Source organism: Rana temporaria, chromosome 2, assembly GCF_905171775.1.
Source record: "Rana temporaria chromosome 2, aRanTem1.1, whole genome shotgun sequence".
In the NCBI taxonomy this organism is placed as follows: Eukaryota; Metazoa; Chordata; class Amphibia; order Anura; family Ranidae; genus Rana; species Rana temporaria.
The window spans coordinates 366,606,735-366,628,654 of record NC_053490.1 but is presented as its reverse complement, the minus strand read 5'-3'; the positions used below and the strand labels follow the sequence as shown (position 1 = coordinate 366,628,654).

The following is a 21,920-nucleotide window of genomic DNA, read 5'->3' as shown; positions in this document are numbered from 1 at the left end:
GAGGCTCTGTCCCAATGAAGATGGGATTAAAGTGGACACAGAGGCCCAGATTCTTCAGAGGCTTGCCTCTCTAAGTTGCGGCGGCGTAGCGTAACTACGATACGCTACGCCCGCTTAGATTTACGCAGGGGATCTGTGGCTTGGAGATTCCTCAGAGATATGGGTGGGATGGGATCTCCAACCCTGTGTCCAGATCTTATAGATAGCCTGCAGGGTGTGTGCCCAGGTGCACACAGCCCATATAATGAAGGGCTGGTGAGAGTTATGCCACGTACACAGGGTAGTTTTTCGGCATGAAAAAAAACTATGTTTTTAAAAACGTCATTTAAAATGATCGTGTGTGGCCTTCACATCGTTTTTCGGCTTGTGAAAAACGACAATTTTTTTTTTCCGAACATGCTGCATTTTTTAACGTCGTTTTTTAAAATGTCGTTTTTCGGGTTGTAAAAAATGATCGTGTGTGGGCTAAAACTACGTTTTAAACCCGCACATGCCTAGAAGCGAGTTATGAGATGGGAGCGCTCGTTCTGGTAAAACTACCATTCATAATGGAGTAAGCACATTCATCACGCTGTAACAGACAAAAAAGCGCAAATCGTCTTTTACTAACAAGGAATCAGCTAAAAGCAGCCCAAAGGCGAATAGAACTTCCCCTTCAGAGTGCCGTCGTACGTGTTGTACGTCACCGTGCTTCGTTCATAATTTTTTTAAAACTATGGTGTGTGGGCAACATCGTTTTTAATGATAATGTTGGAAAAACATCGTTTTTTGGACATGCTGAAAAACTAAGTTTTTTTTTTAATGCCGAGCATCTCTGTGTAAAGATAGAAGCTGTGTGCGTCCAAGAAGCTCAAAGCTGTGTGCGCTGAAGGGCTTCAAGCTGTGTGCAACCAAGAAGCCAGAAGCTGTGTGCATTGAGGGGCTTGAAGCTGTGTGCGTTTAAGGAGCCCAAAGACTGTACGCATCCAAGACTGTTGGACTGGAAGATCTGGTGATTTAGGGTACCAGTGCTGTTGAAGAGTAGCCAGGTGGGCTAGTATTTTCAGTTACTTTCTGAACAACGTTTAAACCCCTGCGTGGGACTCCTGAGTGGACGTCAATTTTGTTTGGGAGCCACCTCGCACGACCACGCAATTGTCATTCAAAGGGCGACAGTGCTGAAAGCTGAAATTTTGCCTGGGCAGGAAGGGGGTATATGTGCCCAGTAAGCAAGTGGTTAAAGGACAGTGTAAAAATAAAAAAAAGTTAAATAAATGAGAAAACAAAAATTGAAAGCGCCTGTCCCGCTGAGCTCATGCGCAGAAGCGAACGCATACGCAAGTCGCGCCCGCATATGAAAACAGTGTTCAAACCACACATGTAAGGTGTCGCCATGATTGTTGGCGCAAGAGCAATAATTCTACCTCTAGATCTCCTCTGTAACTTAAAACTGATAACCTGTAGAAATTTTTAAACGTTGCCTATGGAGATTTTGAAAGGGTAAAAGTTTGTCGCAATTCCACAAACGGGTGCAATTTTGAAGCATGACATGTTGGGTATCAATTTACTTGGCATAACATTGTCTTTCACAATATAAAAACAATTGGGTTAACTTTACTATTGTCTTATTCATATAAGTAAAAAAAGTGTATTTTCCCCCAAAAATTGCGCTTGTAAGGCCACTGTGCAAATATAGTGTGACAAAGTTTTGCAACGACAGCTATTTTATTCTCTAGGGTGTCTGGAAAAAAATAAATTCTGAGCGCCCTCTCCCAGCATACCCAAAACAACTTATTATGGGAAGCTTACTGGAGGCATCGCAACAAAAACAGGACACACCATGCTGGTAAAAAAGGTTGGAGACCTGCATGCATATGCCACTGACAGGGTATCGATACCAGGCTTACAGAGCAATACAGTATGAAAGACACCTTCTCCTACAAAGCTTTGAATTTGATATAACTTATCATAATGTGAAAAATGCCCTACCGGTCTCTACGTTGGTTAAACAATGATTCTCTGTGAACCATCGCACAGGCACATCTTCGCATTATGGAGGACTTTACAAAGATGCTCAGGGCCAGATTGAGGTAGAAGTGCGGCGGCGTAACGTATCGTAGATACGTTACACCGCCGCAAGTTTTCATCGCAAGTGCCTGATTCACAAAGCACTTGCGATAAAAACTACGCCGGCGGCCTCCGGCGTAAGCCCGTGTAATTTAAATGGGCGTGTGCCATTTAAATTAGGCGCGCTCCCGCGCCGGACCTACTGCGCATGCTCCGTTTCGTAACTCCCGCCGTGCTTTGCGCGAAGTGACGTCATTTTTTCGAACGGCGACGCGCGTAGCGTAATTCCGTATTCCCGGACGGCTTACGCAAACGACGTGAATTTTTAAATTTCGACGCGGGAACGACTGCCATACTTTATACAGCAATACGATTGCTGTGTAAAGTTAAGGCACCAAAAACGACGACTAACTTTGCGACGGGAAGCTAGACTAGCGGCGACGTAGCGAACGCGAAAATCCGTCGTGGATCGCCGTAACTCCTAATTTGCATACCCGACGCTGGTTTACGACGCGAACTCCCCCCAGCGGCGGCCGCGGTACTGCATCCTAAGATCCGACAGTGTAAAACAATTACACCTGTCGGATCTTAGGGATATCTATGTGTAACTGATTCTATGAATCAGTCGCATAGATACTCTGAGAGATACGACGGAGTATCTGAGATACTCCGCCGTATCTCCGCTGTGAATCTGGCCCTCAATGTCTCCACATTCCACTATGATGTGTATAAAATGCATGTTTCTTACTATCTGTTTATACTGCCCATAGAAGTGGCCAGCCAGTATGCTTCAAAACCTAAATCTAAACTACTGCTTTTGTTTAAGGCGAACACTCTGCTACCACTATCAAATTTTGGGCTCCAAAAACAACCCTGTACTGGTTAGAATCTACCACATTGAAACATACATCCATCATACATATCTCTGCGCTACATGCTAAATTTTGGTAACTACCTATATAATGGAAACTAAAGCCTCGAACACATGACCGGTTTTCCCGGCCGCGTGTATGCTCCCTAAAAGTTTTACCATTAGGAAAACAGCCGAGAATCCCGACGGGAAAATAGAGAACCCTGCTTTCTATTTTTTCATAGGGTTTCCCGGCAGAGTGTTTCCTGCCGAGAAAACCGTCTGTATGCTTACCTGTCCCAGGTAAACCCGCGCATGCTCGATAAGAGTTTGACGCATGCGCGGTAACACACAAGTTTAGTGTGGGATGTAGCAAGATGGCGGCTACAGTATCGAATGTGACGAGCGCCGGCTCATCGTAGTCGATGACGTCACCGCGTTCTTGCAATTCAAAAGAACATCGGTTCTTTTGAATGGCCGTCTGTATGCACGGCATTGCAAGACAAGCTGGCCAGGAAAACCGTCAGGAAAAAATAAGTTTTTTTCCTGACGGGATTCCCGGCCGTGTGTACAGGGCCTAAAACAGAAATCTTTGGCATCAGGAAAGCAAAAGAAAGATAAATTCAAGAAAGCTACAAATAAGATTCTTAAATACAATACCGTATGTAAATGCATAGAAAGGTTTTCTGTATCAGTCTGGTCATCTTGTTCAGAAGAATCAGTCTCTTCTACTTGCTGCAGCTCTAATTCTGATGGGAGAAGGGCATTCAAATATGGGATGGACAAAGGGCGAGCAGCAATCACTGGTGAGGAAGGAAATGTGATAAAGAAGGTTATCTCCTTGAAACTAGAGAAGCAATGAGCAAGTAAAAGAAATAGTTATAAAAAAGAAATGTGCGCTAGGTGTAAAATGATTGTTGTAAGAACAAAGTGAAAAACAAATCTGTGATAGATGTCCTGCGGCTAGACACAATAACCCCGATATGGGGAACGACTAAAATATATATAAAGAAGTGTAGCACTGGATAGTAAGTGAATGAGTGACACGAAAGAAAAAAAAAGAAAAAATAATCAGTGAAATGTCCATAAACCATGCAACGTTCTAAGTAAAACATGCATGAACAGTTCATAAGCGTACAGGATTTGATTGACATCACCTTTATTTCCACATTGTTTGATTACATTGGATACTTACGCTTATGAACTGTTCATGCATGTTTTACTTAGAACGTTGCATGGTTTATGGACATTTCACTGATTATTTTATAAATTTTTATTCTTTCGTGTCACTCATTCACTTACTATACAGCGCTACACTTTTTTGGAAGTAAAATATATAAAACGCAATTATAAAATATATATATATATATATATAAAAAATACATAGGGCTGGTTGGCTTACACATTACATCAAAAAAATTGCTGTCTTACGTGGGAAAATGCTGGTGTCATCCTTGAAAAGACTCTGGGTTTCACCTGTCTTCGCCATAAATCGTGTTAGTGCTCTTTCCACATCTCTACGTTGAGATGCTGCCTTCTCTCGAAGGACCTGGTAATCTCCCACTGGTTCTCTGCAGGTCTGCAGTAAGAGAAATAGACTATAAAACTGTAAACTTTTCTTCTCCGTCTCCCCACTGGCAGTCTCACTTCAATGTAACTGCCTCCAACAGTGCACCCTGCAACAGCATCTCTAATCCTGACACCTCAATGACAACCCACAAGCCCCCTTTCCCCTCTAGATTGACCCTGCTTCCCATGTGTCCCTGCGGTGACAGACGCATGCGGTAAAACATTGGTCACTGCATATAGTGTGAATTGGCCCTAAAGAACTTTAGAAAGAGAATCGGTGTCGCCTCCTAGCTGTGTTGTCTGGCAAAAGGTGTATGAATCATAAAACAGCTAGACAGAATTACAGATTCTTTGGCAGTTCACAGCTGTATTTCATGTTTTTATTTAGAGTTCACCCTAGAGCTCATCTTTAAAGGAAAAGTACAGCCAAAGCTTCTTTGACTGTACTTCTCCTGTGGATCATAGGAGTGCAGATTGTTCTGCACTCCTGTCACTTGTTTTCAGAAGACAATGGGCGCTTGGAAGCGTTGGCTGATGTCACAGAGCCAGTCAGGCTCGGGAAAGGTTGCGACCATATGGTCAGGATCCTCCTACATGCCTGGACCGGCATCGGCGCGGGGGGACAGAACGGAAAAGAAGAAAGTCACATACTTCTCTTTTAAGCAATTTTTCACATCTCTCCAAGAAAGCACAAAACATTACCAATTGGTATATATTGTATTTTGTTATACAATTAACACACCAACACATCCCATGTGTAACATTTTATTATTCTTTTTTTACTGTTCAATGTTTACGTTTATTAATACTTTTCTATTTATCTATATCTACAGTCTCGTTTCTGCTCTCCCATGAGCATCCAAATGGCTTGACTTGCTCTTCTCTAACAGGCTAACCTGATCCTATTGGCCATACCAAACTCATTGCTTGATCTTCTATACCCCACATACTCACAATTGAAACCCCAAAAAAGTGGCTCATTACATTAGGGCCGAAACAACTAATTGATTAATCGATTATGAAATTAATCGATTACAATTTTCATAATCGATTAATCGGCCAGTAACATAATGGGGTTAAAAAAAACAAAAATTAGCCCTTTATAGTACAAAAAAGCAAATCGCTACTGTATATATTACTTTCACTGTCCCACAGTAAAAAAATTAACCCCTTAGGCCCCGTACAGACGGGCAAACATGTACGATGAAAACAGTCCGCCGGACCGTTTTCAGCGTACATGCCCGCCCGGAGATTTCTGTATGATGGCTGTACACACCATCATACAGAAATCCGCGCGTACACGATACGCGGCGATGAGGCCGCGCCGTCGCCGCGACGATGACGCGGCGACGTGCGCGGCCCTGGCAGTTCAATCCTTCCACGCATGCATCGAAGTCATTCGACGCATGCGAGGGATGGCGGCCGCTCGGACATGTACGGTAAGTCTGTACAGACGACCGAACATGTCCGACGGACAGGATTCCAGCGGGCATGTTTCTAAACATGTTTAGAAACATTTGCCCGCTCGAAAACGGTCTGGCGGGCAAATGTACGCTGGAATCCTGTCCGCTCGGCTGTACAGATGACCGAACATGTCTGCTGAAACTGGTCCACGGACCAGTTTCAGCAAACATGTTCGGTTGTCTGTACGGGGCCTTACAGTAGCAATTATTTGCTCTTTTTGTACTTATTTTTGTTTTATTAAACCCCCATTATGTTACTAAACATCTCAGGCCTGGGGTCACACCTCTGTGTTTTGGTGCTTTTTTGCAGAAATACACTACAGTTCAGTTACATGTTTTCCTATGGGACACGTTCACATCCATGATTTTTTTTCAGCTGCTGCGTATTTGGAAAGGGCAAGGACTTTTTAACGCAAAACGGTGCAATTTTGTTTTTTTTGGTTCAATATACTTCAATGGAGAAGCTGCAGAAAAGCATGCAATGTGTTTTTACGGCAATTTGTGTTTTGTAATCTGCCCAACAACAAATTGGCCCAAAAAAAAAAAAAACTGCAATTATTTTTTTTTAAGGCTATTATCCGATTAATCATAACAATAATCGGCCAACTAATCGATTATGAAAATAGTTGTTAGTTGCAGCCCTACATTACATTCTCAAAGTGAAAGCTGACCTATAAAAGCTTTTCTTTTTGTTTCTGATAACCATCACCTGGCAGTGCCAAACGATAAGCTTTAGGGACTGATTCAATAGTGCCTTATCCTCTGTATCCTTCGCTCTGTACTTTTCTCTACCTACACAACAACTCTTGGCACACTTATCTATTTCTATGCCATTCAATACCATCCGTATGCAGACAACACCCAAAACCTCCAGTTTACCCTCATCTCCCCTTAGATGACCACACATACATTACAAAATGACTGAATAATTTCAATTGTATTTAGATTTAACAACTGTATAGCAAAATTACTATATAAATAAACCAACAAGTTTTTTTCATCCAGTCAGACAGGCCCTTATACTACATAGTTGTTGGGAAATCCTTTTTGACATCTCTATCTTCCACAAAGACTTTTATCCCTAAAACCTATCATTAAAGGGGTTGTAAAGGTAAAAAAAAAAAAAAAAATTGCCTAAATAGCTTCCTTTACCTTAGTGCAGTCCTCCTTCACTTACATCATCCTTCCATTTTGCTTTTAAAATGTCTTTATTTCTTCTGAGAAATCCTCACTTCCTGTTCTTCTGTCTGTAACTCCACAGAGTAATGTGAGGCTTTCTCCCTGGTGTGGAGTGTCGTGCTCGCCCCCTCCCTTGAGGGGGAGTGGCAAGCAGGAGAGTCAGGACGCTCTCTACGTTGCAGATAGAGAAAGGAGCCGTGTGTTAGTGGGTGTCCTGACTCTCCTGCTCGCCCCCTCAAGGGAGGGGGCGAGCACAACACTCCACACCATGGAGAAAGTCTTGGATTACTGCGTGGAGTTACAGACAGAAGAACAGGAAGTGAGGATTTCTCAGAAGAAATAAGGACATTTAAAAGCAAAATCGAAGGATGAGGTAAGTGAAGGAGGACTGCACTGAGGTAAAGGAAGCTATTTAGGGAAAAAAATTACCTTTACAACCCCTTTAATGTCCCTGCAAGACTTATTTACACATACAACCACTTTTTTTTTACTAGTGGTGCTCTCGGCCAGTGGCTTCCAAATGGTTCCCATGCTTTGCCTTCAAAATACGAATGCAATATCTTTGCCCTCACCTTAGTTCTGCTTTAAACTGCAATTTTTCTCTCGAGTAGCATTTGTTCCTTCCAAGTCTTTTATGTGTCTTACAACACTCACTCAACCTAGGATAGGTTTACTTAGTTCCTCAAAACCCACCCATCTTTTTCCAAATAAACGAATCATCCTTTTCTGTAATTTATTATACATATAATACATATTGTTCCTCCACCTTGAAAAGTGCGTGTTGATTTTGATGGGCCCTTCATGCCCTGGTTGGATCTTCTGATCTTCTCCGCGTGTCATATTTATGTGATTGTTCCCAATTAATAGCCTTTTATCCGATAAACAGTGCTGTACTATACTGGCGTAATAAATAAAGAATAAGTGTTACTTATGCTCCTACCGGTGTCTTGATGTAAGTGTGGGGATCCGGAAATTCTGGGAGGTGACCTGGAATGTGTGCAGGATGTGGCTTGTTCTGCCCTGCACTTAAAGCTTTTGGGGCAACAGGATGATTTGTCACAGGGGCTGCAAGAAAAAAAACAATGCATGAGCAACTGACTATAAAACTTTTTTTAGTTTAGGATAAGGTGGCGAGTGGTCAGAACTCGTGTCATGTTTATAAGTCTGTACAACTTTAGGGAGAATTACCCACTCTATTTGTCCTGGTGGCCAATGTCACCAGGAATGATAGCAAAAAAACAAACAACATTTTGAATTGGCAACAGAACAGAAAAAATGGGGAAATCTTTAATGGAGTACCTTTGTTGGTTTTGACAACTATCTAAGGCCCCTAAGGCCCCTTTCACATGTACGGATCCCATGAGGATCCGTAAATGTTTATCCTCTTGCTCAGCGGGGATCGCTCCGTTGATCCCTGCTGAGCCTGCAGATGTCATTTCTCCACTCTCCCCTATGGGGGGATAGGATGAACACGGACCGCCTGTCCGTGTTCACCCAATCCGCTCTGCAGACGGATTGAAAAATAGGATTTTTCTCCGTCTGCAGAATCAGAGCATTGCGGACACTGATGAGATCGGTTGTCAGCAGACCCGCGATCTCATAGGGATTAATGTATGTCCCTTTTTCATCCAAAGACGGATGTATGAAAAAGCTGGCATACGTTCCGCAGGTGTGAAAGGGGCCTAAGAGGCTATTTCTCTTTCTTATTGTTTACCATGCACCCTATTCACACAGCAATACAATGAAGGGATGTGGAAAAAAGCAGCATGTCTCCTAACCAGAAAACACCCAAATGCAGTATACACACGATCGGAATTTCCGACAAGAAATGTTCGATTTGAGCTTTTGGTCGGAAATTCCGACCGTGTGTAGGCTCCATCGGACAATTTCTGTCAGAGTTTCCGACAGCAAAAATTTAAGAGCTAGTTCTCAAATTTGACGGCAAAAAGTTCTTGTCGAAAATTCCTATCGTCTGTATGCCAACTGTAATTCCAACACACAAAAAATAGGATTTTTATAACAGCTTACCTGTAAAATCCTTTTCTTGGAGTACATCACGGGACACAGAGCTGCATAGCCATTACATGTGGGTTATAGAGTCTACCTTCAGGTGATGGACACTGGTGTAATCAATTAAACAGGAAGTTCCCTCCCTATATAACCCCTCCCCTACTGGGAGTACCTCAGTTTTTGTAGCAAAGCAATAAGTGTCCCAATATCCCCAAACAAGAGGGGTGGGAGCTCTGTGTCCCGTGATGTACTCCAAGAAAAGGATTTTACAGGTAAGCTGTTATAAAAATCCTATTTTCTTTATCGTACATCACGGGACACAGAGCTGCATAGCCATTACATGTGGGATGTCCCAAAGCAATGCTTACTGAGGGGAGGGAGACACCAACAACGCAGACCGCCATCAGACGTGAGGACCTATAATGCTGCCTGCAGCATACTGCGCCAAAAAGCTGCATCCTCTTGCCGTCTTATGTTCACCTGATAGGAGTTAGTGAACGTAAGCACAGATGACCAAGTTGCGGCCTTGAAAATCTGCGTCATAAAGGCTTGGAAATGCATTGCGCATAAAGCGCTTACCATCCTGGTAGGGAGCACCCCCACAAAAAAACAGGGGGAATCCTACTCTAACCACAAGCCTGAATAATAACCTGATGAATCAACCTTAAAAACAGTTGATTTTAGACGCTGCCTGCCCTTTCCTGGGGCCTCCTGGTAGCGCAACAACATCAGTTTTCCGTATCCGAGCAGCCGCTTCAGATAGGCCTAGACCATTCTTACTCCAACGAGAGAGAGAGAGTGTAACCATTTTAATAGCTGACCTGAACACTGCCTGCCCATCTAGGGTCTTCTGGCAGCCCAATAAAAACGTCAGCTTTCTATATCTGAAACCTTCAGATAGGTATTCAACTGCTCTCAACTGCTCTCATCTCAATTGAGAGAAAAGCAATAACCTTTCCTTCCGTGAAACAAGGTTTTGAAAAAAGGGAAGGTAAGAATATCTAGATTCAAATGAATACTAGATCCTTCTAGTAAATAAGGTTGGGTGAGGATGAAAATCACTCTACTTGTAAGAAGAATTGAGTATGGCTCTATTCCAAGAAAGTTGCCAATACTGAAACTCTCTTGGAGGCTACCACAACCAAGAACACCAATTCCTTGTTAAAGGATGAAGAGAAATATGGTGCATCGGCCCAAGGAGCTGACCCTGTAAGCCGACAAAACTAGAGCCAATCCTCCGAGCACAAGGGCGACCCAACTGGTGGACTTATGCACGTCACCCCTTGTATATCAGCCCGGACCAAAGAGTGTGAAGTAAGCGACCTTTGGAAGCAAGGCCGAGATCGGATCCTTGATATAACTTAAGGCTAGCTCCGTCTCCTTTCCAAATGTAGGAAGGCAGGAATTTTACCTTTGACAAACTTCCACGGATGCCAAAATCTGGTTTCAGACCAGGAACATGGGTCTTCCAGACCGTAGGATATCTGGTCCTGGAGGCCAGCTCTCTTGTATGAATCAAGGGAATTGCCGCTGATTCTGAAAGCCCCGATCCTCGAGAATGTGGGCTATAATAGCCAGACCATTAATTCACCTGTTGCAAGGCAGGATGTAATACCCCCTGCAAAGTAGGCCTGGACAAGATGTAAGGGACTGTGGGTCCTCTACTACCACCCTTACTGTTCCTGCCCCAAGAGGTCGTCAGGGTTATGCCGGAGTAATCAGGCCAGCTTCCGTTCTCCTCTAAAGTTGCATAGAAGCCACAAAAGGCGCGGCACTGGGGGGAGAGACACAACCAGTGACAACTGGTCCCCCCGGATTACAAACACATCTGCCCCGCATGCGGGTGGATCCTTTATCCTTGACCCCAAGCTGTTCAATCTCTTGTTGAGCCTGGACGCCAATACATCTTATGTACAGGGTACTATTTCTGTGACATTTGGTCAGGAAAACAGTCGGGGTGTAGAGGTCATTCTCCCGGAGACACTTGTTGATGGCTCCAGCGAATCGCCTGCCAATTCTGCATTTCATGAAATGACGAATGTCAATAGGCAAGGCACAAGCTCCTCCTTGGTAAATTAAGTAAATCACTAGTATGGCATAGTCTGATTGTACTCTGACAGAACCAACCTGCCACCTGAACGTTCAGGCCCCTAAGCCAGATGCTCCATCGGTAGCTCTAGCTGACAGATAAGGCTCCCTTGGAGCTTGACTACTTCCCCTGGGCCATGGTCTCTTCCTGACCTGGCAAACCCTTTTAGTTAAGAATCACCAAGAGGAATTCCAGCATATCTCTGGGACCGGGTTCTTTGGCTAATGCTAGGTCAAGATCCACTCTTTCTAGGCCGACAAAATACTGTTTATAACAGCCCTGAATAAAAGTTAGTATAGGGAACCGTCTTGAATGAAGCCAGCATCTTCCCTAGTGCCTTAATCAAAAGGCCAAAATTAAGGAACTGTTCCTTGCCGTGACCACATAGACCAGTTTTCTTATAGCGATGGTCTTGTCTGAGGCCAAAAAACTCTCCTTTTTGGACTGTGCCAAACATACCCAGCTTCTTGTCAAATGAAAGAATGTATCTTTAGAGTTACAGATACTTGACCATGCTGGACACCCTTAGGTCCAGCCATGCTACTGACTGACCCATCAGCAGGAGTTTGCTTCGGTATGCCATTACTGCTATACCCTGGGCCTACAGACCTGCTAGAGGCGGGCCCTAGCACCCTGACAACCCAGGCACGGAGGCTAACCCAAAAGGGCAAGACCACCAACTGGAGATAGTGCTGTTCCCCTGCGAAACGCAGACAACATCTGCAGACCCAAGTAAATACACACATATGCAACTGGCTCCCCATGTGTGTATGTGGCAAGTGTTAAAGCCATATGCCTCAATGGAAGTGTGTGTACATGGCAGCGTGTGTTCCTGGAAGCATGAATTCATATAAATATGTTTTAAGCAAAACATGCATATAGCATGTGTGCTCTGGAACAAGCATCTTGCAAGCAAGCATGCGCTATAAACGTGTTATGCAACAATGTGCAACATGAACCCATGCAGACACGTATTTCTATGCAAACACAAGGAATCCTGTATTGCTTAATTAGGCCGCCATGTGCAACTTTAAAGTAATCATGCATCCTTATGCGATTCAGCATCTTCCATGCGATCAACATTCTTATGCAACATGCGGACTGGTAAAGAGGAAGTTATCCTCTGTAGATGTGCGTTTCCTCAATTAAGAGATGTTAGCAATGTGTACCAGCAACTGTGCATCCCTCAGATGTGCATTTGGTTAGCCTGAAGCCGACACCAGGCTGAGGACCATATGGAGGTCTTACTAGCCACCTATAGGAAAACCTCTCTTTACACTCTAAGGAGAAGATAGAGGCTTTGGCCAAGTAGGCAGAGGGAAGTTATATGCATCATGAATCTCTGAAAAGACTGCAGGTGCAATCAGAACCTGTAGGGCTTTTGATAGCTTCTCCTCGTTAGGCTGCAGCTCCTGTCTCCTGTCCTCTGACAGTGAACCTTCATCCCCAGCAGTTGGGGGAGGCTGCATTGATTGCCTGACAGGTCTGATGGCTCAATCTATGAGCTGTCTCTACAGGGGAGAATAAGGGGCCACCAGGTTCAGGTGGCGATTCCTTTTTATATTCCTACCCCTGACCTTATTCAATGGGGAGACCAAAGTCCTAAGCTAAAAGCAGAGGAGCTTAACCCAGGTGCATCAACAGCTGAACGTAGTCTGGCAGCAACAATGCCTGCTAATCTGCACAGCTAGATGCGGAGTAGGCGTCTTAGATGAATCTGTATCCAACTCACACAAGGTGCTTGCGTTTGTGTCCCCCTAGCTTTACAGAGCTCTGATGTCTGGGCCTTTTTGAAGAGCCCTCTCTGCGACTGCACTGAGCCGGTGAGCACGTGCGACATGGTAGAGCCTGAAGCTGAGGAAGTGGGACGCACAATAGACCAGCTAACACTTAAGCTTCCGTCTTTGGAAAGCATGGTAAGCGAAAACATCAAGCATGTCTTTTACTGCCCATAGTAGTGTAAAAACAGATAAGACTTCCAGCTACTCATGGAAGACAATGCTTTGCATAGGATTAAGGGCATTTTTTTTTTTTTTTTTTTTTATGTACCAGCCCCTTCAAGGGGAGATATATGGGTACTACAGCCATCCTGTCTGAACAGACATAGTGGCCCAGGCTACATGCCGGCTAGGGGAGGTATATGGGTGCCCTGAGCCATCCCGTCTCAGAAGACATTGTGGTTTACATTGCCCATGCATAAAAACATAATATAGGCGAGACCCATAGTCCCCTACAGAAGACCTACTGTCGAACCAAGTCCCGTAGGTCCCTCTCTTACCTTTCCACGCTGCAGGGTATTGCCAAGCAAGAGGCCCAATCTTCCCCCTTCACCGTGGGTATAGTCCTAGATCTTCAGGGACCGGGGTCCATGGCAGGAACACCACACCCCTGGACCTATATAGCACCCTGGCAGCAGAAAAAACATTTGGTCCTTAGAAGGCACAAAGTTCTGGAACCCAGGATCCAGCCCTCCGCAGAGAGGCATTATAGGCTAAACCTCGTTCTTTGTACCGAGGCCCGGGTACCGTCCACTTTGGCTATGAAGCACCTTGGACGGATCCGGATTTATGGAGGCTTTTTACATCCAGCATGGAGTGGAGCTCCTAAGAGCACATGTTAACTCGTGACCAATACCTTAGACACTGATGAAAAAACTGAGGTACTCCCAGTAGGGGAGGGGTTATATAGGGAGGGAACTTCCTGTTTAATTGATTACACCAGTGTCCATCACCTGAAGGTAGACTCTATAACCCACATGTAATGGCTATGCAGCTCTGTGTCCCGTGATGTACGATAAAGAAATCCTACGCATGCTCGGAATCACTGAACTTAATTTTTCTCGGCTCGTCGTAGTGTTGTACGTCACTGCATTCTTATCACTGCATTCTTAAAGTTCGGAATTTCAGACAACATGTGTGTGACCGTGTGTATGCAACACAAGTTTGAGCCAAAATTCAGTCGAAAAAACATCCATGGTTTTGTTGTTGGAAATTCCGATTGTGTGTTCACTGGTCAATGCAGTAAAGTTTGAAAAAAAAAGGAAGGGGTAAACAGTGCCTTGCATAGGAAGTAATGCAAGACACCCCCCCACCCCAAAGCCCTAAAGTGTTGCAAGTTTTCCAATCAGGATTCTTCAGAAGACTGCTTGTGGTTCTTTGGGAACTGATTAAAAACACAAACATTATAACTATTCTCAAATTCATTATGAATGTTGGTGGAAATATAAAGCTGGTTAGTTTAATCACAATACAAATGACAACAGCCATACTGCCCCTGATTTTTACAAGCAACCTAACAGAATACTGTAATGCCTCAAATGTTATTATATTAATGTTGTAAAAATGCCCCAAGAAACATTTACGTTTTAAAATTAAACAATGGTGGTTCTAAAGGCAGAATTTTTTTTTTTATCTTAATGCATTCTATGCATTAGGATAAAATATCTTCTTTGTGCAGCAGCCCCCTCAGTCCCCCTAATACTTACCTGAACCCCATCTCAATCAAGCAATGTTGCGCGAGAGTCTCGGCTGTCCGGAACTCTCCCCACTCACTGGCTCCCGCTGCTGTTAAAGTAATTGGGCTAATGAGGAGAGAGAGGGCCACGCTCTGTGTATACATGGACACTGAGCAATAGCTCAGTTTGGGAGTGAGGGGCCAGGAGCACCGGCGAGGGACCCAAGAAGAGGAGGATCCAAGCTTCTCTGTGCAAAACAACTGCGCCGAGCTGATAAGTATAACATGTTTGTTATTTAAAAAAAAACTTTAATATCACTTGAAGCCTTCTAATTCTGAATGATATAGAAACATGGACACACTCCATAAAATGACACAAAAACTTACGTGCGGTTATCACCATCCTTTGAGAACGCTTGGCATATGCAGGCAACGTGTCCACATTAAAACCTGGAAATATTCACTATGTTAGTAGAAGAACAAATCACAATATTATATTTTTATATTATTATAACAATAATTACTCAGCGCTACTTACCCATTTCTATAAGGGTGACAACTACATCTGGTAAAGTAGGCTGTGTACGCGCTGTATGTTCACAGAAAGATTTGGCACTGCGCCCAATCTCTGACAGATCTGTGAAAATGGAATCATTAAAATCAGTAGGATTATAAAAGATATGCTGCTGGTCTGACGAAGACTTTTTTCTTTAAATTTCATTAGATGTTACCCTTCGTTCTCATTTTCATATAAAATTCGTTTTTTGTCAAGTATACATGCAAAAAAATTCAGCCAAAGGAGGACCAGTTCCCAGGTGAGAAGGCCCCCTGGACATACGATGCCTTCAGCAGTAAGGCCTCTTTCACACTAGTAGACCATTTAGGTCTGCCTGTCAATTTTTCAGGTGAATCCAATTGGACCCTCCAGTTTTCCCTATGCAGCTGCGGGTATAAACGGACATGTGTCCATCTACACTAGCCGATCCGATCCGCTAAAAACAGACGATGGGGATCAGTTCCCCATCCATCAGGCGAATAAGATGGTAGTTGGATGTAAATGGATAGGTGAGGTGGTCCTTTTACATCTGACTGCCCATAGACGAGAGCGGGCTGTGTCTGTCCACTCTGGATAAATGAATCAGACACAGGCTAGTCATCCATCTGCTCAGTGGGGATCAGCTGACAGATTCCCCGCTGAGCATGCAGACTCAAACAGAGCTGACCATGTGTGGAAGGGGCTAAGTTATCTGCAGTAGGAAGCTACTCGACCTGCGAACAATCCATAGGGCACTGAGCCCTCCAGTAATAATCTGACGTACACCCGGAAACCTCTCCTCCACTATTGAAGCACCAATAAAAACTTACATACATCGAGGTTACGTTCAAGAAAAAAAAAAAATGAAAGACATTCCATTACAAATCCTGGCAAACACAAACCATGCCACTGCACCACCCACATACATGTCAATAGCCAATCCCGGCCCTGCCCAGACTCCACCTCCCACTGTAGGTGACCCCCATATCCCGCTGACCAGGCCCATCCACAATCCAAAAAGCATGCTTAAGTACTCAGGCCTAGCAGCCTACTCGTGACCAGGTCCACCGGGGCCAAGCCCGGTACATCCAGCCACGCGCCCCATAGCTTCTCAAACTTCTGGGAGCACCCTCTATGTTGGTATATCACCTTTTCTTTCCGGAGCATTTCCCCCATTGCATTAATCCACTCCTTCAGACTAGGAGGCTCCTCCGATATCCAATGTGACATTATGAGCTTGCGTGCCAAGAATAGAGACCTAATTACAGCCACTCTAGTACTTCCTCCCATTCCAGCTCCTCCAATATAAGGAGCAAACAATGTTTCGGGTCAGTGTGCAACGAGGTCTGGAACACCCTGTTAATGGTGTCCACTACACCTGTCCAATATGGGTGGAGCTTCGGGCATCTCCACAGTAGGTGAATCAAGTCTCCATGATCCCTCTTACACCTGGTACATAATGGGGTGGGCCATAGCCCCATCGCAAACAGTCTGTGGGGGGTGTAGTACACCCTCAGCAGTAGGTACAATTGCGACACCTTATGAGCTACGTTCAGAGAGCAGATTGGTACCGCCTGGAGAGCCTCGTCCCACTGTTCTCCGTCCATCGGGCCCACTTCTCCCTCCCACTTGGCCCTCACTCTCAGCGGGTGTTTGGTCATAAAACTGTGCAGCAGCATATTGTAACATTGAGATATAAACCCCTTAGTATTAGTTGCTCTAGGTATCAAATTAAACAAAGGGGTAGGGGAGGGAAGCCACTCAGAAGCGCCGCTCTGGGCCCTCACTGCGTGATTAAGTTGCATGTAGTAAAACTTCATTGACCGTGGTAACTTGAAAAGATCCTGTAGTGCCTCAAATGATAGCAGATTCCCATTACGGAACACCTGACCCAAATGGACTACCCCATATCTCCTCCAGAGTGTCCCATGCTGTAGCTTAGCCAGTTCAGGGTATGAATCATTTGACCAGATGGGAATATAGTCCGTGAACCCTGTCACCCCCTGCAGATACCTAGCTTTGTTCCAAATTTTTTTAATAAGATTATAGGTCGGGTATTGTTTATTCGGCTTCCCAAGGGCCAGCGATTCCAGGGCAGGAGCCACCGCCTCCCTCTCAACTGTATGAAGCATCACCATTTCAGATGAACCTCCTCCTTCCCCCTCCCTCCTCTCCCCAGTGTGGACCATGCCTATCAGCTGCTGCAGCTGAACGGCTATATAGTATAACCAAGGATTAGGGAGGGCAAGCCCTCCCCCATCCTTCAGGCACTGGAGATGTTCTAACTTGATTCTAGGCGTACGGTTTTTCCAGATAAGTGAGCGAAACAGGGAGTTGACAATTCTAAATACCTTCAAGGTCACCACTGTGGGGGCATTATGAAGCACATAAAGTAGCTGGGGCATAAGGATCATTTTGATCAGGTTCACTCTACCAGCTACCAACAGGCACAGTGAATTCCACGTCTTAATGCGGTCTCGAAATTTTTGTAACAGTGGGGACACATTCAGTCTTCCATACTCACAAATCCTGGGCGTCACCTGGATACCCAAGTACTTAAATGAGGTAGTCAAGGGCACCGTAGGAGAGGTTGGGGGAGCCCCCCCCCTCGTCAATAAGCATCAATGAGGACTTAGTCCAATTTATCTGTAGTCGTGAGAATCTACCGAACTCCCCTATCAAAGTCATGGCCCCCGTCAGTGAGCCCTCTACATCCCCAAGCAGGATCATAGTATCATCTGCATATAACATTATTTTCTCCTGCCTGTTCCCATATCTAAACCCCACTACCTCCGGGCTGGCTCTAATTTTAATTGCAAGGGGCTCTATTGCCAAGGCGAATAGTAAAGGTGACAATGGACACCCCTGGCGCGTGCCCCTCCCCAAAGAGAAAGTGTGCGATACCGCCCCAGACGACCGAATGGCCGCCTGCGGGTTGTAGTATAGCAGGCGGACCCAGGAAATGTAGGATTCCCCAAAGCCAAACCTCTCAAGAACCCCCCACAGGTACTCCCACTCAACGCTATCAAAGGCCTTCATAGTGTCCAGCGAAAGCAAGGCCCGTTGTCCCATATTATCCGTCGGGGATTGCATATTAAGATACAGCCTTCGCAAGTTGACAGCCGTCGACTTGTTAGGCATGAAGCCCGCTTGGTCTGGATGGACCAAACTTGTGATGACCCCGTTTAGCCGGATCGCTAACATTTTGGCCAGTAACTTAATATCGCTCTGCAGCAGCGATATCGGTCTGTAGGAGCCCGGGTCCAAAGGGTCCTTGCCTGGTTTCAGTATCAGCACGATATTGGCCGTAGCCATGGAGGCAGGCAGAGTTTGCCACTCCCTGACAGCATTAAACACTGCCAGAAGTTTCGGCAGAAGGATACCCGCGTAGTGCTTGTATACCTCCATGGGCAATCCATCAGCTTACAATTGGGGAACTCAGCCAATGCTGTCTGCAGCTCCTCCAGGGTAAAGGGGGCATCCAGGGCCCTCCGTTGCTCAATCCCTAGTTGGGGGAAGTCAATGTCATGTAAGTAGGCCAGGAGTTCTGTCCGAGTAAACTGCTCCGTCGGGAGGTACAAAGTCTCATAAAATCTAGCCAGTTCTGCCAAGACCGCGTCTGGGGAATTCACTAACCTGCCCTCTCCATTTTTAATTGCTCCAATGCTGGGAGACCTTTGCTGGGAGTTGGCTATCCTAGCAAGCATGCGCCCTGTACTTTCACCCTCCTCAAAGAAAGCCAATCTGGAAAAGAATAACTTCTTCTCTGCCTTGGAGGACAACAGCCGCCCATATGCTGATTGAGCGGACTGCCATGCCTCCTTAGCAGCCACCCACCAATTTAACAGTTTGAAAAAGCAGTTACATTCCTGGCATGCCGGGAATGCTAACTGTCACATTGGTTGTGCTCTCAACCAAACTGTCAAACCATCCAATGGCTGGTGTCATAACTGATCACATGTGCAGCATCATGGCAGTTGAAGATTAAACAGAGGCCAAGACGCGCCTTAGCAGCCGTCAATCAACTCCTCTTCGCTTAGAAACGCCCATTCCCCGCAGGATTCCCCGCTCCGAGCCGGAAAACAAGGGCTCATATAACGATAAGTACAAGTAAAAAAAACAGCATACTGCAGATGTTAGCAGTATGCTACAGCTAATGTCAAAAAGTGGATTTTTGGGTGAACCTCCGCTTTAAGATTGACAGTTTGAGTGAGGCTGTTGATCATCACATCATGCAGCACAGGGACCAGGCAATATTCCTTGTTTTACAAGGAGGACCCCCGCTTTATCCCAGAGGTAAAAGCACTGTAAAACCTAGATAGTGTCCAACAAAGTCCAAAGAAGAAAACGTAGTCAAGGTGGGAGCACCCAACATAGAAGGAACAATTTTTTCCAAGGCACCAGAAGTAATCCCTAGGTGGAAGTGCTCCAGCGAGTGGAATGTCTCAAGAACTGGAAATCAAAACTACCACAGACACCTGAACAGGCTGAAGTGTTACAACAGGGACTACCTCATCTGTAGAGACCAGCTTGTAGGCTTCCTCGGAACCTAGACTTAGATCACAACAGTTCCCCAAACATTAAAAGAACGTCACAGAACCACACATATTAATTATTGCATATTCTATGCAAAGCAAATGAGAATGAAGAATGTCCTGCAACATGTTACCAACAGAGCTCTGGAAGCAGGGATGGACTGGCCATTGGGACTACAGGGAGTTTCCCGGTGGGCTGATGGCTCAGTGGGCGGGCTTCAGTGACAGCGGACTGCCGGCCCCCTCTGCTCCTCTGTCTCTCCCTCCCCGCAGCGCTCACCTGGGGGGAACAAAGAAGCAGGGGGAGGACCAGAAGAGCAGGGGGGACGACAACAGAGGAGCATGGGGGGAGGGGACAGACAGCTGACTCAACAGCTATGGCCTGGGAGTTTCTCACTTCTGCCTAATCTTGTCCCATAAGAGGGCATCGAACTGATTCTTTGCCCCGGGTGAAATAATGTCTAGCTTCCCCACTGGTACTGCCTATAAGAGTACCAGTACCAGCCTTCTACTGTAATAAAGTAGAACGGCTAGTGAAGGGGGAGAGGTGCGGGAGTTGTCCGGCCGCCATGGGAGAGACCTGTCAAAGTGGGCCAGTCTGGATGAAGTCCAGGGCTAAATTTCTGTCCCAGTCCAGCCCTGTCTGGAAGTATACATAGAACATGACTTAAAAAAGTATCAGATTTCTCTCATAACAGTTGAACGAGTGTCCATGATGCTCCATGCATTACTGGAAAAGAAGAGCAATATTTAATTTCTGTTGATGCATTGCTAGGATGATTGAATCATACTCACAACTTTGTAGCATCTCAGTCAGGGTTTCCACTGCTGCTTTTTCTGAACTCTCAAAACCAGCTTCTGTGAGCAAAGAACTTACAACTACCTGGAGGGTTCGCCTACGAGCAAGCAAGTAGTTATCGGCAGGTGTGGAGTTACCTCGGCCACAGGATCGCTGCGAAGAAACAAGAGTTATCTGAAAACTGAAACTTGCCTAAAATATTGAAAACCAATGCAACCAACTCATCCTAAATGATGATCATGTAATGTATTGCGAAATATAATAAAAATTTAAAAAAGCAGTCAATATAAATGCAGGCACCCAGAAGTGCTTTTACAACTAAATATGTTATGTAAAGTATTTGTGACATTTTAGCTAATATAGGCTGCAATATTAACCACTTCCACACCGGGCCTTTTCACCCCCTTCATGCCCAGGACAATTTTCATCTTTCAGCTCTGTCACATTTTGAATGAGAATTGTGCTGTCGTGCGACGTTGTACCCAAATAAATTTTGATCATTTTTTTCTCCCACAAATAGAGCTTTCTTTTGGTGGTATTTGATCACCTTTGCGGTTTTTATTTTTTGTGCTATAAACAAAAAAAGAGCGACAATTTTGAAAAGAAAACACAATATTTATTACTTTTTGCTATAATAAATATCCCAATTTAAAAAATATATATATATATATATATATATATATATATATTTTCCTCAGTTTAGGCCGATATGTATCCTTCTACATATATCTGGTAAAAAAGAAAAAAAAAATCGAAATAAGCGTATATTGACTCTCTGAATAGGAACGCCCACTCCCGTGGGATTCACTACCCAGAAGCTGGGGGGGGGGTTTTACCTATACTACGGTATGTAAACCGAAAAAAAAAAAAAAAACAGCATACTGTACATGACGTACATGTCGGCAGTATTATCGGAGTCCTGTATCGATCCAGTGCTGTGGCCGTCTGCCGCAGCGATAGTTCTCTCTCTCCCCTTTCACAGGCTCAGACACAACAGCATTGGCTCCTGCTGCTTTCAATCAAACGCTGTGAGAAGGGGCCAGGGCTAAGTCATGCTGTGTGTGTCAAGAGATGCACACAGCCTGGTTAGGGAGTGAGCTAGCAGGTGCGCAACCATAGGAAACCATCAAATTGTATTTATGTACACCAGGAATAGCCTAAGTCCTGAGCAAGGAACATCCGCTTCCTGTCATGTCAGCCTACACCAGTGTTTCTCAATTCCAGTCCTCAGGCCCCCCCAACAGGTCAGGTTTTCAGGATTTCCATTATTTTCAACAGGTGATTTGATCAGTTTCACTGCCTTAGTAATCACCACAGCCTTTTCATCTGAGGGAAATCCTGAAAACCTGACCTGTTGGGGGGGCCTGAGGACTGGAATTGAGAAACACTGGC

At 44.9% G+C, this 21,920-nt stretch overlaps 1 protein-coding gene across 1 annotated transcript in view; it reads right to left on the bottom strand.

The window, feature by feature from the left end:
* The window catches only part of TAF8 (TATA-box binding protein associated factor 8), a 32,484-nt gene that overhangs the window by 5,857 nt on the left and 4,707 nt on the right, over window positions 1–21,920 (bottom strand). The window contains exons 2-7 of the mRNA XM_040337702.1: window positions 20,525–20,681; window positions 15,198–15,296; window positions 15,047–15,109; window positions 8,048–8,172; window positions 4,328–4,475; window positions 3,557–3,699 (exon numbers count right to left, since the gene is read on the bottom strand). Of these exons, the coding sequence (XP_040193636.1) occupies window positions 3,557–3,699; window positions 4,328–4,475; window positions 8,048–8,172; window positions 15,047–15,109; window positions 15,198–15,296; window positions 20,525–20,681 (735 nt within the window). The remainder of the gene's footprint in view (window positions 1–3,556; window positions 3,700–4,327; window positions 4,476–8,047; window positions 8,173–15,046; window positions 15,110–15,197; window positions 15,297–20,524; window positions 20,682–21,920) is intronic.